General features: G+C 40.2%; 1 protein-coding gene across 7 annotated transcripts in view; it reads left to right on the forward strand.

The window, feature by feature from the left end:
• CADPS (calcium dependent secretion activator) overlaps positions 1-22,999 on the forward strand; it is a 492,613-nt gene that overhangs the window by 304,969 nt on the left and 164,645 nt on the right. For all 7 annotated transcript variants that reach the window (XM_081935645.1, XM_081935646.1, XM_081935641.1 and 4 more), the window contains exons 13-14: positions 894-1,081; positions 21,384-21,485. In XM_081935645.1, the coding sequence (XP_081791771.1) occupies positions 894-1,081; positions 21,384-21,485 (290 nt within the window). The remainder of the gene's footprint in view (positions 1-893; positions 1,082-21,383; positions 21,486-22,999) is intronic.

Consider the following 22,999-nt stretch of genomic DNA (forward strand, 5'->3'; position numbering starts at 1 on the left):
GGGTCAGAAGTGCTATCCCAATTTCCACGAACAAAACATGTGTCATGGCTATTGCTGCTTACTAGAGAATTTATTTCTATAATAGGGGGAGGAGAAAGTTTTTTATATGGAAATCTCTTATTTCAATGCAATATGCTAGATTATTTTAGCACATTGATTTCAGTGCTCTATTCTAAGCATGATGAAGTTTGGAGTTAATTCAGTATTTGTACATTATACAGCAAAGTGTAATCCAGGATATCCAGTTGCATCTTCAAAAAGCACCTTTGGGTTTGAGAGCACAGTTGTATACATATAGTAGATATGTGATTGATGCTTAATAAGCTGTTTGAGTCCTTTTTCAAATCATCCCTGCAATATCCATCTCAGTATTTATTTCATATATACTAGATAATTGATATTTTGCTGTTTAAAACTTCCGGCATTGTTTGGGTGAAGTGATATTTTACTTCTCACTTTGATCCTTCCACTCGATCTGTCAAGTCAAGATTGCCTTTGGCTGGTAGACCTCAATGTTGTAATATTCCATTTACAAGTCACTGACTCGGTACTTCAATTGTCCACGAAAGCAGACATCCATGGTGCGAAGGGGCAAGAGAAGCAAATAATGCAGCTAGCATAAGTTCCATATCTAAGTTGGGTATCATGGTGCACCTACTAAAAGTTGGGCTCCTTACGCTATGACATCAAAAAAAGAACAAGTTGGTTTTTCAAACCAAAATGTAGTTGAGCAAAGTCGGTTCTCTTCTAAACATTCCTATTTTAATGAATGTATTAAACATCAATATTTCATTTCTATTCCTAATTTGATTTTTCATACATTGTGATCTGGAGTGTCTTTTTTTTAAAAAAAAAATCTACATTTGACACAAACTTTCTCTATTTACCTACAGGGCTGGTTCAGCCCTGGCCAAGTCTTTGTCCTAGATGAATACTGTGCACGGAATGGAGTCAGAGGCTGTCACAGGCACCTGTGCTATCTTAGCGATTTGCTTGAAAGAGCAGAAAATGGAGCAATGATTGACCCCACCTTACTGCACTACAGTTTTGCCTTTTGTGCATCACATGTTCATGGCAACAGGTAAGGGGGACCAGGTGTGTCTCAGCCATTTTGGCAACATTGCTTTTTGAAGTGCTGGTTTCTTTGGATAAAGCGTAACTATAATCATAGTTTATGTTTGTTTACTATCTTGAAAATAGCATATAGTTCTTGTCTAAAAAATGGTAATGCCCCACAAAACTGAAGTCCATCTTTTAATGCTTGAACCACTTTGAAAAAACCATAAGTTAAAGAATTCTGCCAAAGAAGAAACGGTTGAATAAATTCACCTGCTCAGATAAGGAATTGTATGTGCTAAGTCAATATAAAAATGCAGTTTAAGAACTTCTCATCTTTTTCCCCCCTATTTTAGTAATTGTGGGAGTGCAACAACTGAACACTTTCGATGCTCTTCTTGTAAATAATTTGTGTGCTGCAGTTGGTTGAAGAAGTGTATTTCAGGTTTGAGAGTGATAGAGAAAAACTCAAAACTGGGAAAAATTTAATTCAATCAGTTAAAAATTTGTAAACATTTGGATCCTTTGATTGCATCACAAGATGATGCAAAATGTAAATGAGATGTGGTAGCTGTCTTCTTTTTAATTTAAGGACTTTCTTAAATCCTTTACAGGACTTAAGAGAGAAAATGAAGTTACCTGAGAACATTTTGTGCTACGTGGGTTTGTAGGCTGAATATCTCTTTGTCAATAGGAATAATGCTTTCTGAGGTCTTCAGTCATGGAGATCAACTAAATGCTCATAAAATCTCTTCACAATTTAGTGTTTAATAGACTCAGAATTACAAAGAATCCTTAAAGAAAAAGATTTTGGAGTCAAAGAGTTTTGAAGCCATATCCTTATCCCTGTCCCACTTTAAGATTTCTTTGTGTGGGCTGAACACTTGCAGAAAGCATTAGCTTCTGTAATCCAATATGTTCATTCTGCTTACTTCTTAAGCTTCTACGTCATGATAACAAGAACACAGTATTCCTTCGACGCCAACATAATGGTGTGCAGCAATTTTATATACGCTCTACTTTGGCTGGACTTAGGAAGCTGCGATTGTATCATAAAGCCACCATTTCTAAATGCCTTATCAAGAATGGCTACCTCAGATTCCTTTTGTACTGAGACTTGCATGCTTATAGACTCAAAATTTGTTTCATTTGCCTGTTATGCCAGTTAACCTTGCTGTAACAGATCAGATTAGATTCAAACTGAAATGACTTTAAAAAAAAACTTATTTCAAACTTTCAAACTTATTTCAGAATTTGAAGTCCATTTTAAATCTGAAAGTGTTACAGAAGTAAGTTTCCTAACTGTATAGACTGGTGTAGCATTTCGTGCACCGATGGATTTATTTTTTGGAAGTTGTGTTCTATACAGTGAGATTTCACACTCTGTTCTACATATGCTACTGCATAACAGAGTGTTATAAAATAATGAAGTGTTTTGTAAGCTCTCTGGTAAACATCATCATGAATTATTATACACATTGCTGGTATTTTACATGTATGGCTGCCACTCAAGTCACAGTTCGCTTGATCCATCTCGTTACGTTATGGCATTTGGCTTGCCTTCTTTTCTTTGTAGTTCTGATTTCCTTTTTTTTTTCTTCTGCTGACAAATTGTTGGCATCTATTGTTATCATTTTATTGTTTAATGTTTAATTTTTTACCTTGTTTTCTTTCGTTTCTTCTGTCACAACACCTTGCTGCTTTAATTTTCTCTTTCGTTATCCTTATCTTCTTTTTATGTTTTAATTTAAAACTCAACATCTCCAAAGTCAAACAATGGAAGAGATACTTGGTGGCATACAGCCAGTAGCAAATAACCCCCCAGCCTCTGAGGTAGAGGCCAAAAAGGATTCCAAAAAGGAGTCCAAAAAGAGGAAAGATAATAAATCTCAGCCACCTCCGGAACAAAAAAGGTAAGAAATAATAGTTTAGTGGATGGCAGTTTGATATAGGATATAGGGGAATTTATGCCTTATTGATTTGAAATACTGGGGGAACTCTGCCTTATAGGAGTTAGATTAATGTAGAAAGATTAGGTACAAAACTACAGCAGTTAATAAAATGCACAACTTTCTTAACTCAAAGGTTAGGAATTGAGATCCATAACAAGGAACCCAGCATAATGCAATTAATATTTGGCACCATGGTTAGGATTGACTTACCTGAGACACATACTCCGAGAGAAGTTGCTTGTAACCAGGGGGTTGGATTAGAAGAGGTCCCTTTGACTCATTCTGTTAAGTGGGGAGGAGCACAGGAGTAGGTGCTTCTTATAGTAATCCCCATGCTAAAGAATAGCCTATGGTGGAATGTACTCAGGAATTGCAGGAGGGAGGAGAGAAGGCAAGAGACAGCAGAGCTTGGGATGAGTGGTGGGCAGGAAGAGAGCAAAATTGAACCCTCCCTAGCAATTCACAGAGTCTATTTATAGTTATTGCAGATAATTGGTTTATTGTGGCAAGTTTCTCTTAGTAGATGAGCTAAAGGAACTATTCACATGTATTTGTTCTGACCTAGGCTTCCTGATACAGTAAAAAGCATACACTTAGTCCCCAAAATCCTCTTTTTATTTCAAAGGTTGTGAATTATGTTCATTCACAGCCTGTAATGAGTCACAAATAGTTTTGTAAAGAGTCCAACAGTGCTCTGCCCAAGTCTTTCGGGATAAGGCTAATAAGCACCCAACTATCTTCCTTGAAGATAGCTGCCAAAGACCTGATTAGCAATTAGATTAGCAGGGCCACGTGGAGCACAAAGTCAAAATGGAGCTTCAGAATGTAAACCGACCAGCATGAACAAAGTTGCTTCCTGCAAAGGGTCACGTGCTTTTGCTCCTCCTTTATGTCCTATGGGAGGGGCCAATCACCTCCAAGCCTTACTCCCAAATTTTCTCTTTTGTGTTAACTGTTCTTGCCTTTTGGCAGCTCTGTGCATGTGCACCCTGGGAACAGGCTCCCCCTGTTCCTCTGCCTCGCTGATGTCCAACTCTGGAGGTTCCAGAGGCAGTATATAACTGCCAGATGGCCCTGGTCTTCTCTCTGCCTCCGACGCAGAGCCCTCATCCGAGCCTTGCCCAGACTCCAGGACTGGCCCATATTCCTCCCCAACCTCCTCACTGTCTGACTCTGCTGCCAGCTCTGCAGGCCACCGGCAGACCCCAACAGTAGTTGTTGATTCTTTGGACGTGACATGGCCTCCCCTAAGAAATTAGTCTTGTCCCAACCTTTTTAGGAATCCTACCAGCAGTTTGGATAATGCCATTGGTATCTCATATAATTACACATTGTTTCATTTTCTATATTTTCATTACACTGTTTTTAATTTTATATTATTTTACTGTGATTGTTTTATGTGTGTCCTACCAAGCCTCCCACAATTGTGATACTTCAGAAATGTAATTTAAAAAATTAAGCAACATAATATACAGCATGGGTAACAAAAATGACTCAACTGGTACCAGTGGGATGTGAATTTAGAAAATTCTCTCTCGTGTGAGTGCCAACCTATTTCATCTGTGGACACACGTTTAAAACACTGCGCCTATCCATTTTGATTCAAAGAGGTGTGAATAAAATGTTTTTGAGCTGCTTTTGTGTGAGCTCTTGTGTGAGATTTCTCACAGTGTAGCAATGTCACAGGTGTTATTTTGTAGGATGAAAAGCCTGTTGAATAAGGATGTAGCAGGTAAACTTGGACAGCGGACAGTTACAAGATCTCGCTGAAATACTTCTACAAAATTTTGTATAGAGGTTTATGCAAATGATAGATATCTTCAATTTAGTCAGAAAGAAGATTCCCACAAGTAGAAGTCTAATTCACTGTGTATACATCATAGCTGTTGCTGGAAAAGATCAGAAGATTCATATTTATGAGATGAGTTAGACTTGAGTTTCATTCATATTCACAAGACCTGAGCCAGTGGGACATGTATTTGTCTAAGACTTTTTATCCCGTTGATTTGGAGACACTTGTATAAAGAGGGGTTCTAATATAAAATTCTAATTTACTAGTCAAACTATCACTTTTATGGCTTATAAAATTAGGGCCCTGTCAGACACAAGAAATTAGGAAGTAAGGTTCTTCAAATGAGTGCAGGTTTATTCCATGCTACCTCTAAACAAGAATCTAATCTACTTAAGAATCTACTAATGGCCAAGACAAATTGGTGGTAGATAAGAGTTAATGGAATTCCGGGGTGGGGTGGGGGACTGGACTTAGATCATTTGTGGGTATGGAAGGATTCCAAAGTGATGATGCATTTGACTCCTTCCTCAAGCTCAGCCTGGTCATCTCCTACAGGCTCAATCTGTGAGCCAAAATACACTGTGGCTGTGTTGGTGATCCAAGTATGAAAGGAGACATGCAGATGGAAAGTGCATTTGTTATTACTCATAGCTACATGGGAGAGGAACATATTTCCTCTCCCATGTAGGAGTGAGCAGAGGATGGAAAGGAATGAAATTCTCTGCATGTGCTGCAGTTTCCCTGAAATCTTAACTACACATATAATACCAAAGAAAACCAGAAGATGTAATTGTACACTAATAATAATAATAATAATAATAATAATAATAATAATAATAATAATAATAATTTGGATTTATTAGCCGCTCCCTTTCCAGGCAGGACTCGGGGCGGCGTACACTAGGACATATATAAACATACATATATACAAAGACATACATGCACGGAGGAGGTAATAGATTACAACATTTAGACAATTAAAACCATTAACATACCCCAATAATAAACACCCAATATACAATAAAAATTTAAAATTTAAAAAAGACAGTCAGGAGGAATATGAAAAATTACGGTTGAGCCAGGCCAGATAATTGAAAGAGGTGGGTCTTCAACTGTACACGGAAGGAGCGGAGATCGGAAATAATCCTGATGTCACGGGGGAGGTCATTCCACAGGGCTGGGCCCATCACAGAGAAGGCTCTGCTCCTGGGTGTCGCCCCCCGACACTGTTTGGCGGACGGCACCCGGAGAAGTCCCTCTCTGTGTGAGCGAATTGGTCGTAGGGATGTGTGGGGCAGGATGCGATCCTGCATGTAACTAGGTCCTGTGCCATGAAGCGCTTTAAAGATCATAATCAAAACCTTGAAACGCACTCGGTAGACCACAGGAAGCCAGTGCAGCTCGCGCAGTATCTAGTCCTCCCCATAATCACCCGCGCGGCCGCGTTCTGGACCAACTGTAGTCTCCGAGTGCATCTCAAGGGAAGCCCCATGTAGAGAGCATTGCAGTAGTCCAGGCGAGACGTCACTAGCGCATGGGTGACTGTGCGTAGGGCATCCCGGTCCAATAAGGGGTGCAATTGGCGCATCAGGCGGACCTGATGGAACGCCCCCCTCGCCACGGCTGTTACATGGTCATCCATGGACAGCCGGGCATCTAGGAGGACGCCCAAATTGCGCACCTGTTCCATGGGGGCTAGTTGCACGCCCCCAATGGCCAGAGATGGAAACACCTGGTTGAACCGGGGGGCCGGAAGCCACAGCCACTCCGTCTTGGAAGGGTTGAGTTTTAGTCGGTTGCCATCCATCCAGACCCGTACGGCCTCCAAACACCGGGACATCATTTCGACGGCCTCATTGGGGTGGTTCGGGGTGGAAATGTATAGCTGAGTATCATCAGCATACAGATGATATCCCACCCCAAAACCACGGATGATCTCGCACAGCGGTTTCATGTATGTGTTGAACAGGAGAGGCGAGAGCACCGATCCCTGTGGCACTCCACATGTGAGTGACCTCCGGGTCGAACTCTGCTCCCCTGCCAACACACGTTGCGTCCGGTCAGAGAGGTAGGAGCCAAACCACCGTAAAACGGTGCCCCTGACTCCCAGCCCCTCTAGCCAGTGCAACAGGATACCATGGTAGATGGTATCGAACGCCGCCGAGAGATCTAATAGGACCAGGATAGAGGAACAACCCCTATCTCTGGCCCTCCAGAGATCATCAACCAATGCGACCAAGGCCGTCTCCGTGCTGTGCCCGGGTCGGAAGCCGGACTGGCGCGGGTCTAGATAATCATTTTCCTCCAGGTGATGTGGGAACTGCTGTGCCACCACACTCTCTACAACCTTCGCTAAAAAAGGAAGGTTGGAGACAGGACGATAATTGACTAGGTCCGTTGGGTCCAGGGAAGGCTTCTTGAGCAGGGGCCTCACCACCGCCTCTTTCAAGGCGGCCGGTAGAGACCCCTCACCCAACGAGGCGTTCACTAGGCCCAGGAGCCAGTCGCGCGTAACCTCCCAGGATGCCAGTACAAGCCAGGAGGGACACGGGTCCAATAAACATGTGGTGGGTCGCAGACGTCCACGCAACCTGTCCAAATTCTCGATGGCAACCGAGTCAAACTCCTCCCAAAGCGGTCCCTCAAGACTCGCCACGGGCGTCTCTACTGGACCACTGAAAGGGACCCATCCCATCCGGATTTGAGTGACTTTATCCTGTAGATATTTCCCAAACTCCTCTGCTCTGCCCTGTAAAGGGGCTTCCCGCGGTCTCTCAAACAAGAGGGAGCGAGTCACCCGAAACAGGGCGGCAGGGCGGTTATCTGCGGACGCAATAAGAGCGGCACAATGTTGACGTTTGGCCGCTCTTAATGCCACAAGGTACGTCCTCAAATAGGCTCGTGCCTGTGCTCGGTCAAATTCGGAACGGGAGGATCTCCAACGACTCTCTAGGCGTCTCTTGTGGCGTTTCATCACCCTTAGCTCCTCAGTAAACCAAGGGGCCAGGGTGGTTCGTCGCCGCAGGAGAGGCCGCAAAGGCGCCACCCGGTCTAGGGCCCCGGTAGTCGCACTATTCCATGCGTCCACCAGGTCCTCAACTCGGGGGCGGGTCAGATCCACAGGAGGTGGCCCAAGCTCCGTCTGGAACCTATCTGGTTCCATCAGGCGCTTGGGGCGGAACCATCTAATGCCTTCCGGTTCCGCCTCCTCGCGGTGGGGGGTAGCTCCAGGGAAGTCCAGCCGGAGAAGTGAGTGATCCGACCATGACAGGGGAATAATGGCTAGATCCCCTATTCCCAGATCACTCGTCCACTGGCCAGAGACAAAACCAAGGTCCAGCGTGTGGCCTCCCTCGTGAGTAGGGCCCTGAATTAACTGGGTCAGGTCCATGGCTGTCATGGAAGCCATGAACTCCCGAACCCCCTCAGACGCTTCTCCCATCGACGGCACCATGATAGTTTATACCAAGAATTTCAAGGATCATCCAAATGGTTTGTGGGCAAAGTTGACATCTAATCTATGGTCTTCTTAGTGAGCAGTGGCTTTCACTTTGCTACAGGTGGGATCATAATAACTGAGAAGTCTGCCAATCCCTGGAAGTTGTTCTGAATTTTTGTGTGTGTATGATTTGGATAGAATATGGATATAATCTAGAATCTGGGTGATGCAACTTTGCTGTAATGAGAGTTGCCAAAATTTCTAAGATTTATATAAAAGTAAGGTTGGCCCTAATTGTTGGCTCTGATTGTTTAATGAAGTATTTAGACTACTGCTCTGATTAATATATCTAACTGAATTGTTTAAAATTTAGGGTGAGGGTGTACTTTTAAAATGCCAGCACCTTACATGTAGGATGACTGTTTATGAAATAAGTTAAATACAGGCAAATTTAGCATTATTTTTCACTCCAACTTCTATATCAGGACATTCCATATGAAGCTCTAACAACATTTAGAGACAAAGATATCATATTTTTTTAAAAAAGTGGGGAACCAAGTACTTATGCACAGATATGAGTCTTCATACCCACTTATAGATTTTTTTAAATTCAAATTTCTATATTCCATTAATTATTTTTCATTTTCTTTCCATCTATATTTTAAATTTCAGGGTTATTTTCTCTGGTAAAAGTGTATTAATATGGTTCTCCCTAAAAATAAGATTTGCTATCAGAATGCGCTGGCTTAAAAGCAATGATGGTCAAAGAGACAGTTCTTTCTGGCTTGGTATCAGTGCTCTATATAAACACTAGACAGTGATGGAGCTGAGATGGTTTGTCTGTTTCTGCTCTCTCTGTGTGTAAGGTCAGACAATGAGACGACAGTAGCTTGCAGTCAGTGAGAAAGTGCAGAAAAAGTGTGATTCAAACGGTGCAGGACAGCCCGAAGGTGGCGGCTGACAGAATGAATGACAGGCAATCAAAGGAGAGAAACTAACTAGATGCTGTTCAAGGTCCTGTTTCGTGAATATAGTCTGGTTATCAATGCAGAACAGGGGAAAAAATGGCTTCTATTATGAATTACCCCCAGGCTACTTCCAATAGGAAATTCTGCGGACTGTGTGCCATATTATCTGAATAGTGCACCAAACCCAGAGCACTGGATACATTCAGACTTTGCAAATAGGGTGTTCTAAATTCTCTATTTGGGTGTTTTGATCTGAGAAGCAGAATAATAATTTCCAGTGGATATTTGGATATGCTTTATTCTGATTGCTCTTCTGTTTGTTTAAAGCAAATGTAATAGAATAGAATTCTTTATTGGCCATGTGTGTTTGGACACACAAGGAATTTGTCTTTGGTACATAGGGTCTCGGTGTACATAAAAAGACAAGATACATTCGTCAAGAATCATAAGGTACAGGACTTAATGATAGCCATACGGTGCAAATAAGCAATCAGGAATAATCAATATCAATATAAATCGTAAGGATACAAGCAACAAAGGTACATCCCTGCAGTTGTAAGTTGGAGGAGATGGGTGATGGGAACGATGAGAAGACTAATAGTGATAGTAATGCAGCCTTAGTGAATGGTTTGACAGTGGTGAGGGAATTATTTGTTTAGCAGAGTGATGGCGTTCAGGGGAAAAAAACTGTCATTTTTATAGCGTCATTTTGAGGGTAGGAGTTGAAACAATTTATGTCCAGGATGCAAGGGGTCTGTACATATTTTCACGGCCCTCTTTTTGACTCGTGCAGTGTATATACACACACACACACATACACACACATACACACACATACACACACTTTGATTCCTGTTTCTAATCCGATGCCTTATCCCACACCAGTGTTGGCAAACCTATGAAATATATCAAAGATGACAGGCCAAAACATTTTGGGTGACACACTAGCATCACCTCACAATTATTCTGGAAAGCAGACCACATTCTTGCACAATTTTCAGAGGCTCTAATGCCTTTAAAAAAATTGCATAAGAAAGGGTGTGCTTTCAGGTGGGTTTTGGATGCAGCAGAGGCCACGGAAGAGCATTCTCCAAAGTTGCTTCAAGAGCAAAGGCCTTATGGACCTGGAGCTGCCTCTGGTACAAGGGCAGGGGCCTATCAACAGGACACTGCCTGAAGATAAGCAACGTATGACAGATCCTGGGGATCACACACGAGTGGACTGCAATTTTTAAAAATAAATAAATATATAAGGAATTGTTTCTCCTTCATTGGCTGGGGAGGGTCTGGCATGCCAGCAGAGTCAAATTAAGCATTTCCAAATTTTTCACATGCTAAGCCCAAAAGGATCACCATCAGCGCTCTAGATTAAGTGCTTTCCATTTCTACACACACACGCACACACATACGCACACACACAAACATATTCTACATGCATACCCATTTTGATATTTAGATCAAACTACCGTATTTTTCGGCGTATAACACGCACTTTCCCCCCCGAAAAATAGGGGGCAAATTATGTATGCCTGTTATACACCGATATACGCCAGGCGATATACACCAGGTGCACAGAAAAGGATCACGGAGCGCTTCGCCCCAAAAGCAGCTGCTTTTCTGTGCGCCTGGCGTTTAAAACATCCGGCTATCTATCTAAACGCCAGGCGCACAGAAAAGGATCGCGGAGCGCTTCGCCCCAAAAGCAGCCGTTTAGATAGATAGCCGGATGTTTTAAACGCCAGGCGCACAGAAAAGCAGCTGCTGTTGGGGCGAAGCGCTCCGCGATCCTTTTCTGTGCGCCTGGCGTTTAGATAGATAGCCGGATGTTTTAAACGCCAGGCGCACAGAAAAGCAGCTGCTGTTGGGGCGAAGCGCTCCGCGATCCTTTTCTGTGTACCTGGCGTTTAGATAGATAGCCGGATGTTTTAAACGCCAGGCGCACAGAAAAGGATCGCGGAGCGCTTCGCCCCAAAAGCAGCTGCTTTTCTGTGCGCCTGGCGTTTTAAACATCCGGCTATCTATCTAAACACCAGGCGCACAGAAAAGGATCACAGAGCGCTACTCAGCGGGGTGTGGGCGAGAGGAGGAGAGAATGGATGAGCCGTCTCTCCTCTCCCAGACACCCGACTAAAACACTTTCTTTCACCCGCGGAAGAGCTCGGGCGGGCGAAAGGAAGCACTTTAGACAGCGGGGTGTGGGTGAGAGGAGGAGAGAATGGATGAGCCGTCTCTCCTCTCCCCGGACTCCCGACTAAAAGTTAATTAAAAAAAGGAAGGAGGGAAGGATGGAACTGGAAGGGAGGCAGGGAAGGAGGGAGGGAGAAAGGAAGGATAGGAGGATAGGGAAAGAGGAAAGAAGGCAGGCAGGCAGAAGGGAGGGAGGTGCAAGGAAGGAAGGAAGCATAGATAAGCAGGAGGGAAAGAAGGCAGGCAGGCAGGAGGAAAGAGGAAGGAGGGAACTGGAAGGGAGGCAGGAAGGAAGGGAAGGAGGAAGGGAGGGTGGAAGATAGTAGCAGTGAAAGCAGCAGTGTTCATAGTTGCTTTTACTGTCCTTTTACATTATTTACCTTATAAGTGGTAATAATATTAATAAAAAAAAAGTTCTGAGCTACCCTTATTTTGCTTCAAAGTTCTTTATTTGAAATTTAATTTTTTTTCCTGAAATTTCCCTCTTAAAATGAAGGTGCGTGTTATACGCCTGTGCGTGTTATACGGCGATAAATACGGTAGTTTCTTTTTTAACTTACTCCTGGGTATCGACTTTGCCTATTTCATGAAATCAGAGATGAAAATTGTAGGAATTAAAATGCTGGACTGAATGTAGGTTTGATTGGATTCAGCAGGGTTCTAGCATTCATCTTGAGTTATGGAAAGGTACATAGGAGGAATAGCCTGGGCATCCTAAATAATTCAAGGCAGAAAAATTGGATAAAGATCATCATTGGCTTTGGCAAAACTAACAAATCAAAAAAGAAGCCACCCTGATGAAAATTCTTTAATTTCCCAATATACAGACAGATTTAACCATAGTTTCAACTGGGAAAATGTGACCATCCTAGATCAAGCCAAACCAATGCCAGGGAATTTCTAGAAGCCTGGCACTGCAGCCATCAATGGACACATAGACCCGAGCAACATCTGTAGACTATGCAAAAGAATCTATTACCCAGCCCAAAAGAGTACAAAAAGACACCAGCACCTCTCCACTAGAAATCAGTACCCAGATCAGCATAGATTAACTTCAAGGTTAAGATCACACCAACATCAAGGTTAAGATCACACCAACAATCAAGTAAGCAGTACCCCAATCAAGAAACTGCCAATGAAGCCAATGGCAAACAGCTCAACCAAAGAATCTCTAAGACAGCTCCCTCCAACATTGACAGACAAGCCACCAGAATATAAACTAACCACAAACTGCACTCCTTACTAGCACTGATGATGTTACCTAATTTGGGTAATTGAAAAATTTGCGAGAAAACAAGCAAGCTCAGAGAGCACCAAGAATCCTCCCCCCCCCCCTCCAGCACAAATCAGCACTGTGACAATTGTCTTTAGGAAAGAAGGTCCATGGGCAAATTAGGCAGGAGTTGGTTGAAACCAGATGTGGTTGTGCGAATGAGGAGCAACCCACTTTCATGTTTTTTTCCCACTAACAATTTTTTTTGGGGGGGAGGGAAATGCTTAATTTGACACAGCTGCTTGTCTGATGTGATGTGGTTATGTAACCCAACAATATGGCTGGGGCATACAGAAAGGCAGCCATCTGGACATGTATCGTAACAGTCATGGGTCGTATAAATCATTTATAACCATAGAAGAATTTCAAAAGGATAAAGATTTGTGGAAAGAAGAAAAACCCAAGAATGTACCCTTTAAACTTCACTATTCCAAATGATATATTCATTTGAATGGGATATCCAAAAATGGGAGAGGTTATCATGAAAAGTTCAAAAGTTGCTACATGATTCTTTCAAAGCCATCCTGGGACAAAGTAATGCCAAAAGAATTAACTCATAATGTCTATTTCCGATGGCAAACAATTTGATTTCTTTTTAATTTTAATATATTTGCTGATATATTTGCTTTTAGCTGCATACCTAGCCCTGAAAGGCATGCAAGTACAATTAGACCAGGGCATGGTGGGGGAGATGGAAATTCTCAAAAGAAATAGTGGCCTTAGGACCTCAATTCCTAATTATAATTTATAATTAACCTTGTGATTTGCACAAAGAACTCGTCTAAAGAAAATACAGTCTTTGCTATAAGGAATACATGTTCCTTGGTAAGCTTTAAGAATATTTCCATTCTGTGATTAGAATTAGGTTATAAAATTGAACAGATTTAGGAGAATTCATTTCTTATCTGTAATATGTCTATATTGGGTTTTTTTTAAAATCAATGATCAAAAACGTATGCTAGAAATGTAGTGTCAATTGTAATGGTACATTTTATTAGCATAACACTCTTCCTTTTTTATTCCATACCCTCATCTGTACATTGTCATATTTAATTTCTCTGGCAGGATTCAAGCAATATGAAATGAGAAAAACTCTGTTACTGTTGGAAAATATGCCATATTTTTATGATATAGGTTGACCTAAATTCATAGTGAAATGCCTACATTGTTTTTGGTCTAATTATTGACATGATTGATTGGAGGTGTAGACACACTAGAAGTTAAATATTATTATTTTTTTCCTTTTCCTTTTGTGTGGGTTTCCTTTTTCTGATTCTGACTCCGATTATACACACATGTAAATACTTCTTTTTTTCTATATGTATATTTTTTCGTTTAAAATTCAAATTCCATATAGGCAACATTTCTGATTCCATATAGAAACAAAGATAAAATTTCGGTGATCAAATTATTATATTAACAGGAGGAACTGGCCAGTAATAGAGGTGAGAATTTAAGGTGTTTTTTTTTTCCAAATGATTGTGAATAGCCTTCAGCAAGAGAAAGTGAAAATCAAAAGAGGAAGAAAAAAAAATCAAAGATCAGAATACCCCAAAACACCCTAGTTAACAGTGATCATTTAACTACATTTAACTTGTGTGCCCCTGAATGGCAATGATCACATATACACATCTTCAAGTGTATAATACTGAATGAAACAATTTTAATCCCTGCAGTTAATTGCTGAATGTATTGTCTTCCATCTGGATAGATGAGTATCAACATTTAGCATCACCGGTGAAATCGAAAGATGTGCAGCTGGGTAATAGTGTTTTAAATCTGACCAAAAAAAATTGGAAGTATTATTCTTTCTGACATGGATAAAGATTGGGGATTGTGAGGAGAGTAAAGATGACAGAACTGGTGCTAACCATTCTAACAAGAACTTGAAAAGCAGCTGACATGACATCTTTCCTATCATACTGCTGAAAATGTCAACTTTGTGAACGACAGTGAGAAAACGGTTTGCCGAATATCTGAAAGGTAGATTCAAGAGATGTTCTTCATGTCAGATGTAATATAGTCCAGAGCTGTTTGAGAAAGGAACTTCTTGCAGTTGCGATGGCTCTTAGTTGGCAGGTCCTCACAGACATCCAAATACCATAGCTCGGAAAATGATTACAGTGGATCTGACGACTTAAGTCTTAATTTTTTCTCAATTTATAATGCACACCAATCCATATTACTGTTGTGTAATGTTACTGCTTGCACTATTAGTACAAGCATACACGCTAGTATCTTGTTGGAACAAAACTGTAATTCTAACTATAAAAATTACACCCTGGGATAATCCCAATTTCAAAATTACAGGTAGATTTTGGGTCAATGAATTTATTTAAGATATTGTAAAAGGAATTTTGGTTACTTAGAATTGCAAAAGTTGTCCATTCAGCAAAAGAGTTTCTTGATTTCACTGTCTGGTCCAGGTGTGTTTGTTTGTTTGTTTTGGAATATGCATTAGCAGCATCTAGAAGAGAAATTATTGTCAGAATTGAATTTGTTGTGGATTTCTCTTAGTTTGCATATATCTTAATTTGCATATATGGTAAGGTGTACCACTACAGTTGATATCAGCTTTTTGAGTAAAAAGTTGCAATATCCCATAAAAACAATTGTTTAGCAAACAGTTGCTAAGAGTCTTAAAGAATATTAAAATGCTTTTATGATTTTAAAATGTGACTAATTCAAGAATAGATTTACTTTCGTTTACCAGGCACCTGTTTTAAAAGAACCAATTGTCCAATATTGGAAGTAAAAACTGGGGCAGAAGGAAAGACAATTATATGATATGGGCTTACTGTTAGTGTATTTTTTTTAACTTCTTTTTACAATTTTTAGAATTTTGAAGTAAAAGCTGTGACAAACCTTTGGAACTGGCAGTATAGAAATCTATCAATAAATGAAAAATAACGAATGAACGTATTTTTGAATTCTTTCCACAAAGGTTGGAATGCATTGCTACCATATAGCAAGATTTATGGATTTTTCAAGAGTAGCAAAAATGACTACTCTTCCATGTTAGGAATCCTGGCATGCGTTCAGTTTCTATGCACTGGCTTTTGATCGGTGGAATGGAAAAACCAGTCAATGTTATTTCAGGTGTTCAAGGCTTATTGATGCACCTAAACATTGGACTGAATGATTTTTTTAGACTTAGTTTTTGTAACTTATTCTTTTTGTTTTCTTTTTCTATGTTTCCTCTTTTAAGAAATTAGAAAAGACAAATGTAAAACACAATGTGGAAAGAACAAAACTTGGAATGTAGAGTGGGATGATGAGATACTTTACATCAGCGGAAGTTTTATGTCCATGTCCCAATTTAAAATGTTTAACCCAAAATAATTTTCAAATATCACATAGTTCCTTCTCTGTTTACCAAGTCTAGAGGCACAGTCCTTATGGCCAGTTAAGTTAACAAGTTTTTTGACTGAGAAATAATAAAAGGATCTGTTCCACTACCACCCAACTTGCACAGATAAAAGTCAATAAGAATCCATGGCCAGAAGAAATTATTCTTCTCCTTATCTAGTAGAGGAGTCCTCAATCTATTCAGAACTTTGTGAAGTTCTGAGGGAGAACAGATATTGTATATCTCTTTCCAATCATATCCTGTCTGTTTTGAGACAGCTTTGGAAAGAGATGGCTTTGGAAGTTATCAGAACACGGCATAAAGCTTCCATGACCAGATCAAACACCTCCTTCAATCTTAAAAGGGAAATCTCATTCCTCCTGTGGCCCCAAGAAGGCATTGCCATGGTGCCACTGGCTAGAATGCAGTGCTGCAGGCTACTTCTACTGACTGTCGGCTGCCAGCAGTTCAACAGTTCGATTCTCACTGGCTCAGGGTTGATTAATCCTTTCATCCTTTTGAGGTCAGTAAAATGAGGATACAGATTGTTGGGGGCAATACGTTCACTCTGTAAACAGCTTAGAAAGAGCTGTAAACCATTGGAAAGTGGTATATACATCTAAGTGGTATTGTTATTGCAAGAACCAAAGGCCTACAGTTTAAATAGCAATAAGTTTCCATATCATATTTCAGGATTATGACCTAACCTGATTGCCTCACTCACCTGAAAAACAGCCAAAAATGGAACCAGGGGTGGAGAGGTACAGAGATGAGTTGCTGCCAGTTTGGACCAGTTTGCCCAAACCTGTTGTTCCGATTCTGCATGGTTCCGAGAACTGGCAAATCGAACTACAGGCCGGCCCCACCCCCTGTTTTTCCACCCATTTCTGGCTGTTTTCAGCCCGAAAAAAAGGCCTGAAAACATCCAAAAATGGCCCAAAAATGTGTAACTCAGTGTTAACCCAGTGGCTCTCTTCTAGAGTAAGAGCTTCTGGTCTGAATTTGAAAAATCTACAAGTTGTTTTGACTAACACACTTCCAAGTCCATTTTGCTTGAAAACAAACCCTAGTGAGCTTGTTGGAGCCTTTTTCCAAAGCAAAGGTTCCCACCTTATTATGACAAGCAGAACAAATGGAATAAAGAGCCTTTGTTCGTTTGCCTCCACAGACTAGCACTGCCGCTCTCTGCAAATGATGATAAAAATTTGCTCCCATTGAAGTCAGCAGAAAATAGGGAGCTGGAAATAGAATAGTTCCTGTGTTGGACTAAGGATGGGCAGAATGCCCTATTTCCACTCCCTGGCATTTAAAACTTTTCCATTGGGGAGTGTTTTGTGGAATGCAGCAAAATAAGCAGCAGTCTGCTGCTCTGATCCTCAGCACAATTGGAAGCAACTTATCTTGCAATGTGTTCAGAATCTAAGTGTCAGCCATGGCCATCTGTAGCCATTGGTTACCATTTTGTCTTCTTGGAATCAGCCGCTTTCTCTGTAGTAAGCATGTCAAGTTTGCCATAAGTTTTAAATTGATGTCTTGAACTAAGGAAGGAGTAGCATAAAAGAGCAAGTTTTCTAGCCACATTTTGCTTTGTTTTACATTTCTACTCATGTCAAGGCATTTTTCAGTAAAACACTTTGTAGGTTATTGCTTCAATCAGGGAAAAATTCACACATTTCATTTAATAATAGTGTGAGAACATGAGATGGGCAACTATATCACCTCCTATTTGGATTCTCCCTCGTTGGGCAATTGGCTGACACATTAAGAGGCAGTGATCTGTGAGAACTGATCATGCAATAACTAGTGGTAACAGATTTACACATTCACGTTATCAAGCAATAGTTGCAATTATCACATTGATAACATATTGTATACTTACTGAGTTTTATCAGTAAACAATGTGTTTGTATATTTTAGAATAATTAGTCTTGAAAACTAACTTCTTTAAAATAAGCAGAGATTTGGAAATTAGCACTGAGGCTTTTTTTATCATTATCATTTCTATTCGAAATGAGTCCTTCTATTTGACTCTTGGCGAAGCAATGATAAACAAGCCCGTCGTTTGAAAGGGTAGATTGTTGTCTTACTTTCTGATCGTAGGAATGCTTGCTTATCAAAACTAAAATAATTTGGGGGGGGGGAGTTTAAACTGCAGGCTGAATTTTTATAGATAGTATTTTGGCATACCGTATTTTTCAGAGTATAAGACGCACATTTTTCCCTCAAAAAAGAGGGTGAAAATCTGGGTGCATATTATACACCGAATGCAGCATTTTTGGTCTCCCGAAACCTCACCCCGTTTGAAAAAATGGCCGTGCATAGCCTTTAGGAGGCTTCCAGAGTGGTCCGGGGGGTTGGGGAGAACAAAAATGAGGGGGAAAAAGGCTATTGTTTGCTTGTTTTTGCCCTCCCAGCCCCCAGGAGCACTCTATGCATTCCCTTTTTTGACAAAAAAACAGCCTTGTTTTCATAAAAACCGGGCCGTTTTTGGGAGGTCTGCAGAGTGCAAAAACTATTTTTTGCCTCTTCAAAATCTTGGTGCGTCTTATACTCTGAAAAATATGGTATATTTAATCAAAATGAAGCCCAAATGGTCTTGCTAGGGTTAGGTGCAGTCTTCTAATGATATTAATAGCATAACCAGGTTTAGAAGCCCAGAATGCATTGAATGCAAGGAAATCTTCTTGGTGATCATTGAAGCATTGGTGTACAGTATTACTGAGAGCTACTGCAGCCTCAATCAATTCCTTTTTAATGGAATTTAACCATGGTTAGAACAGGTAGAAAATCAGCTCTTATTTTCCTCCTGTAACTTGCATGCACTATGGGATCTGCTCTGGAGATCTTCCCTGGAAAGCATATGAAGAAGACCAGACTAAAAAGTGTTACTTATGCCTTAAGCCTCACTGAAAGGTTTACAGTTTATTTTCTCCATGTAATTTTTTTTTTAAATCCAAACCTTCATTATTATTTTCTTTTTTAAAAAAAAAAAGTTCAGAATTCATTTTAAAACATCAAGGTTATATACCCTGCTAATAATGTTCATTTATTCATATTTCTTTTTAGGTATTGGTAGTTTGAGTTATTTGAATCTTTAGGCCATAAATTGACTATACAGATTGCAGCTGGGAGAAAAAAAAATCTTGGGAACATTTTGGGTCTTTAAAAGGAACATAAAGTTTCCCAATTAACCCTTGACAGGAGGTTCATTAAAAGCTTCGTAATCCTTTGCCAAGTCTTTTGTATAGTGAAACTAGCCTAGTACCAAGGATTTAGGAAGCTTAATCCAAACATGGAGGGGGGCTTTAAACGAAAAGCATTTATTCAGTTTTAAGACTTACATTATCTTTAAAAGCAGGTACTCTCAGCTACAACCCTACACACAAATACACAAATGCTTGTGATATTGGTTGCCCATAGGAAAAAGGAATACACTATTCATATGGCTCATTTTCTGGTCTGAATTAGAGCAGGTTGGGGCAGTTGGGAGATATATATATATATCTCTCTCTCTTTCTCTCTCTCTCTCTCTCTCTCACACACACACACACACACACACACACACACACACACACACACACGTATTGTGGCAGCAATGAATAGGGATACAAAAGCGTGTTTTTGGATACTCTTCGCCCCTTCCTCTTTGTTACACAAACACCGATAAATAATAGAAATGCCTAATATTTACTCCAGCAAAGGACTAATTTAGTTACTTTGTAGGCACAAGATATGTAGGTAAACATTAGGAAGAAACAGGCACTTGTCTTTCAAAAGGAAACATAAGAACATATTTTTAAATAAAAAATACAGGGGGGGGGGACCAGTGATAAGAGCTTTTTTACAGGGAAACAGACTGCTTTGGGAAATGATGAATTTTGCTTGAGTTGGCGGTGTTTAAACAGAGAGTAGATGGATGCACAACTGTCAGGGAAACTATAAAGGTGGACTGAGTAGAAAACTGGAGTAGATTAGTTCCAATAATATGCAAATGGCTGCATACTATTAAAGGCAAAATATATTCATCGTTCTTTTCAATCTTGAATAAGATATTTGCAGGAAAGGCATTAAGAAATTACCTTCTTGACTATTAGTATCTCATCTTTTTACACACTAAAGCTGATACAATATTGTGTCCTATGCTAATGGGCTGGGTGCCGTCTACAATGGCTTGGAAGGAGGGCGGCTATATAAATTTTTTAAATGAAATAAATAAATTAGATATTATAACAATGGTGTCGAATATCCTTATCCAGAATTATAATCTTTAGTTCTGGTGACTGTTTATTCAACTATTAATCAGATAAAGCATTTTGATTTAAGCTGGTCCTATGCTTACATTGTTTGGAAATCAGAAGACATCTACCACTTGTTCAGATAAGTATTTAATGAGTTCAGTATTAGCCACAGTGATTGTTGATGTTAAAAGAATATACATCCTTTTTTTAATTATCAAGATAGGTTATTGTTTGTCTACTTTAACAAGATCTTTGATACTTCCCCAGGGAAAAACAATCATTTCTATTAAAGCTACTGTTCCTCATATTTCTTATATGTCACCTCTCACCTTTAATTTACTAACTGATGAACACATGGGGTTTCCTAAGGTTTAGACGGGGATGGGAATTCAAAAAAATATTTTGGAAGAAAACAATGGAAACCTGCTTTAGTAAACCTGTCAAGAAAACTACAGGAGTTAAGGATATTGTTCTCCTCATCTCAAATATTAACTGGGCATGAGCTTGTTTAAGAGGCATACAAGCAGCCATTCTCCACCCCCTGCACTTCCAAAAGTCTACTGCCAAGATTGATACTCTCAGAAAATGAACCTCACATGTGACAATATTCCGTAACTTTAGTTTTGCACCTCCTGCCATGAATGATCACAAGTATTTCAAGATCTGTATAAGGGATAGTTTAAGCATATCCTGGTGAAAAATTGAGTTTATGATATAAAAAGAATATCTCCACACTAGTTTATAAAACATGACATATGAAAAGGAAGGCGTGTGGTTTCCATAGAAAAGCAGAGACCCAGCAAAACCTCTTCGCTCATTAGCTTCAATCTAAAATTGGGTGTTGTAATCCACACAGTTCAGGTGTTTTGATCAGCAGGACTACATAGAGTAACAGTAACAATATAAGGGATTAGATTCTCTGTTCAGAGTTTTATACATGCAATAAAGTCTGGAGGACTCCATCAGCAATTTCAAATGTTTGTAACTGAAATTATACTATTTATTCACACCATTTTTTAAAAAAATAATAATTGAAAATGCAAAGAAACGCACGCTTTGGATTTCAGGGGTGGTGATTCATAAAAGTCATCAGACAGCTTTCAAGTTATTCATAATGTTTTTCCTTTAGGCCTGATGGAATAGGAACGGTAACAGTAGAAGAAAAAGAGCGATTCGAAGACATCAAAGAGCGGCTGCGGTTGTTATTGGAAAATCAAATCACGCATTTTAGGTAACAATGGCTATTTCAATTTCCAAAGCGGGAGTCATGTCCTCAAGTTTCCACTGTTGCCGTTATCATGGCTTGCTTAAGTAGTAGAAATTCATTAAGAGTTGTAGACAGAATGCTTAGGAGAAGAACTTGCAATTTTAAGGTTTAAATTTACCATTACTCTAGAGTGATCCAATTCAGGGGTGGGTTCCTGCCAGTTCTAACCTCTTCTATAGAAGAGGTTCCACAAATCTACAGTGCCGTTTAGAACTGGTTCCAGCTCCCTCCCACTGTCCGTCTGCACATCATCAAGATGAAGAGCGAGAGGAGGAATTCTGGGAGTTGAAGTCCACAAGTCTTAAAGCTATCAAGTTTGAACACCCTTGGTTTTTTTTTTAAAGGGTTAGGGGTGCAAGGGTCTTATAACTTGACAGCTTTAAGATTTGCGTGCTTCAAATGCCAGAGTTTTTGAGCCAACATTTTGGTTCCTAAGCAAGAGCGTTGTTAAGTGAGTTTCACCACATTTTACAAGTTGACCACGCCCACCCAGTCACATGGCCGGCAAGCCACTCTCACCCGGTCACATGGCCAACAAGCCACTCCCACAAAGCAGGCCACACCTACAGAAGAGGTTCTAAAAAAATTTGAAACCCACCACTGATCCAATTCCATTACCATATTTTTCAGAGTATAAGATGCTCAGGAGTATGAGACGCACCAAGATTTTGAAGAGACAATTTTTTTAAAAAAAGTTTTTGCACTCTGCAGACCTCCCAAAAACAGCCCTGTTTTTTGGCAAAAAAGGGCATGCATAGCATTTAGGAGGCTTGTAGAGTGCTCAAGGGGACTGGGGGGGCAAAAACAACCAAAAAACGGCCAGTTTTTCACAAAAATGGGCCCATTTTTTGTCGAAAAAAGAGCATGCATAACCTTTAGAAGGCTTATAGAGTGCTCCTGGCAGCTGGGGGGGGGGGGACAAAAATGACTGAAAAAGGTCCGTTTTTTGCTCTTTTCTGACCCCTCCCCAGCCCCCAGGAGCATTCAGGAAGCCTCCTAAAGGCTATGCATGGCCATTTTTGCAAAGGGGGTGGGGTTTTGGGGGGGCCAAGAATGCTGTATTCAGTGTATAAGACGCACTCAGATTATCACCCTCTTTTTAAGGGGAAAAGGTGCATCTTATACTCCGAAAAATATGGTAATGGTTGAAATTGATTGTTATGTGAGTAAAGTTCCATTTAGGATTGGAAGACTTCCTAAAGAAGACAGTGCCAGGGGTCACCAACCTTTCGGACCTCAGGGACCACTAAATTCATAATTTTAAATTCCGCAGACCACTAATATGATTTTTTAAAAAAGATAAATAGTATTTAGTGCAATATTAAAAAATCCAGATAATTTTTCTGTGAACCACCAAAATTTTCTCGCACACCACTGGTTGGTGACTACATTAAAACTGTCTCTTCCTCTTTTAAAGTCTCCTAACCTAAAACTCTTCTTGCTAGGGTTTTGTAACCTTTTGGGATGTATCTTGAGAA

This window comes from Natrix helvetica (assembly GCF_964273705.1).
Source record: "Natrix helvetica genome assembly, chromosome: 1".
Classification (NCBI taxonomy): Eukaryota; Metazoa; Chordata; class Lepidosauria; order Squamata; family Natricidae; genus Natrix; species Natrix helvetica.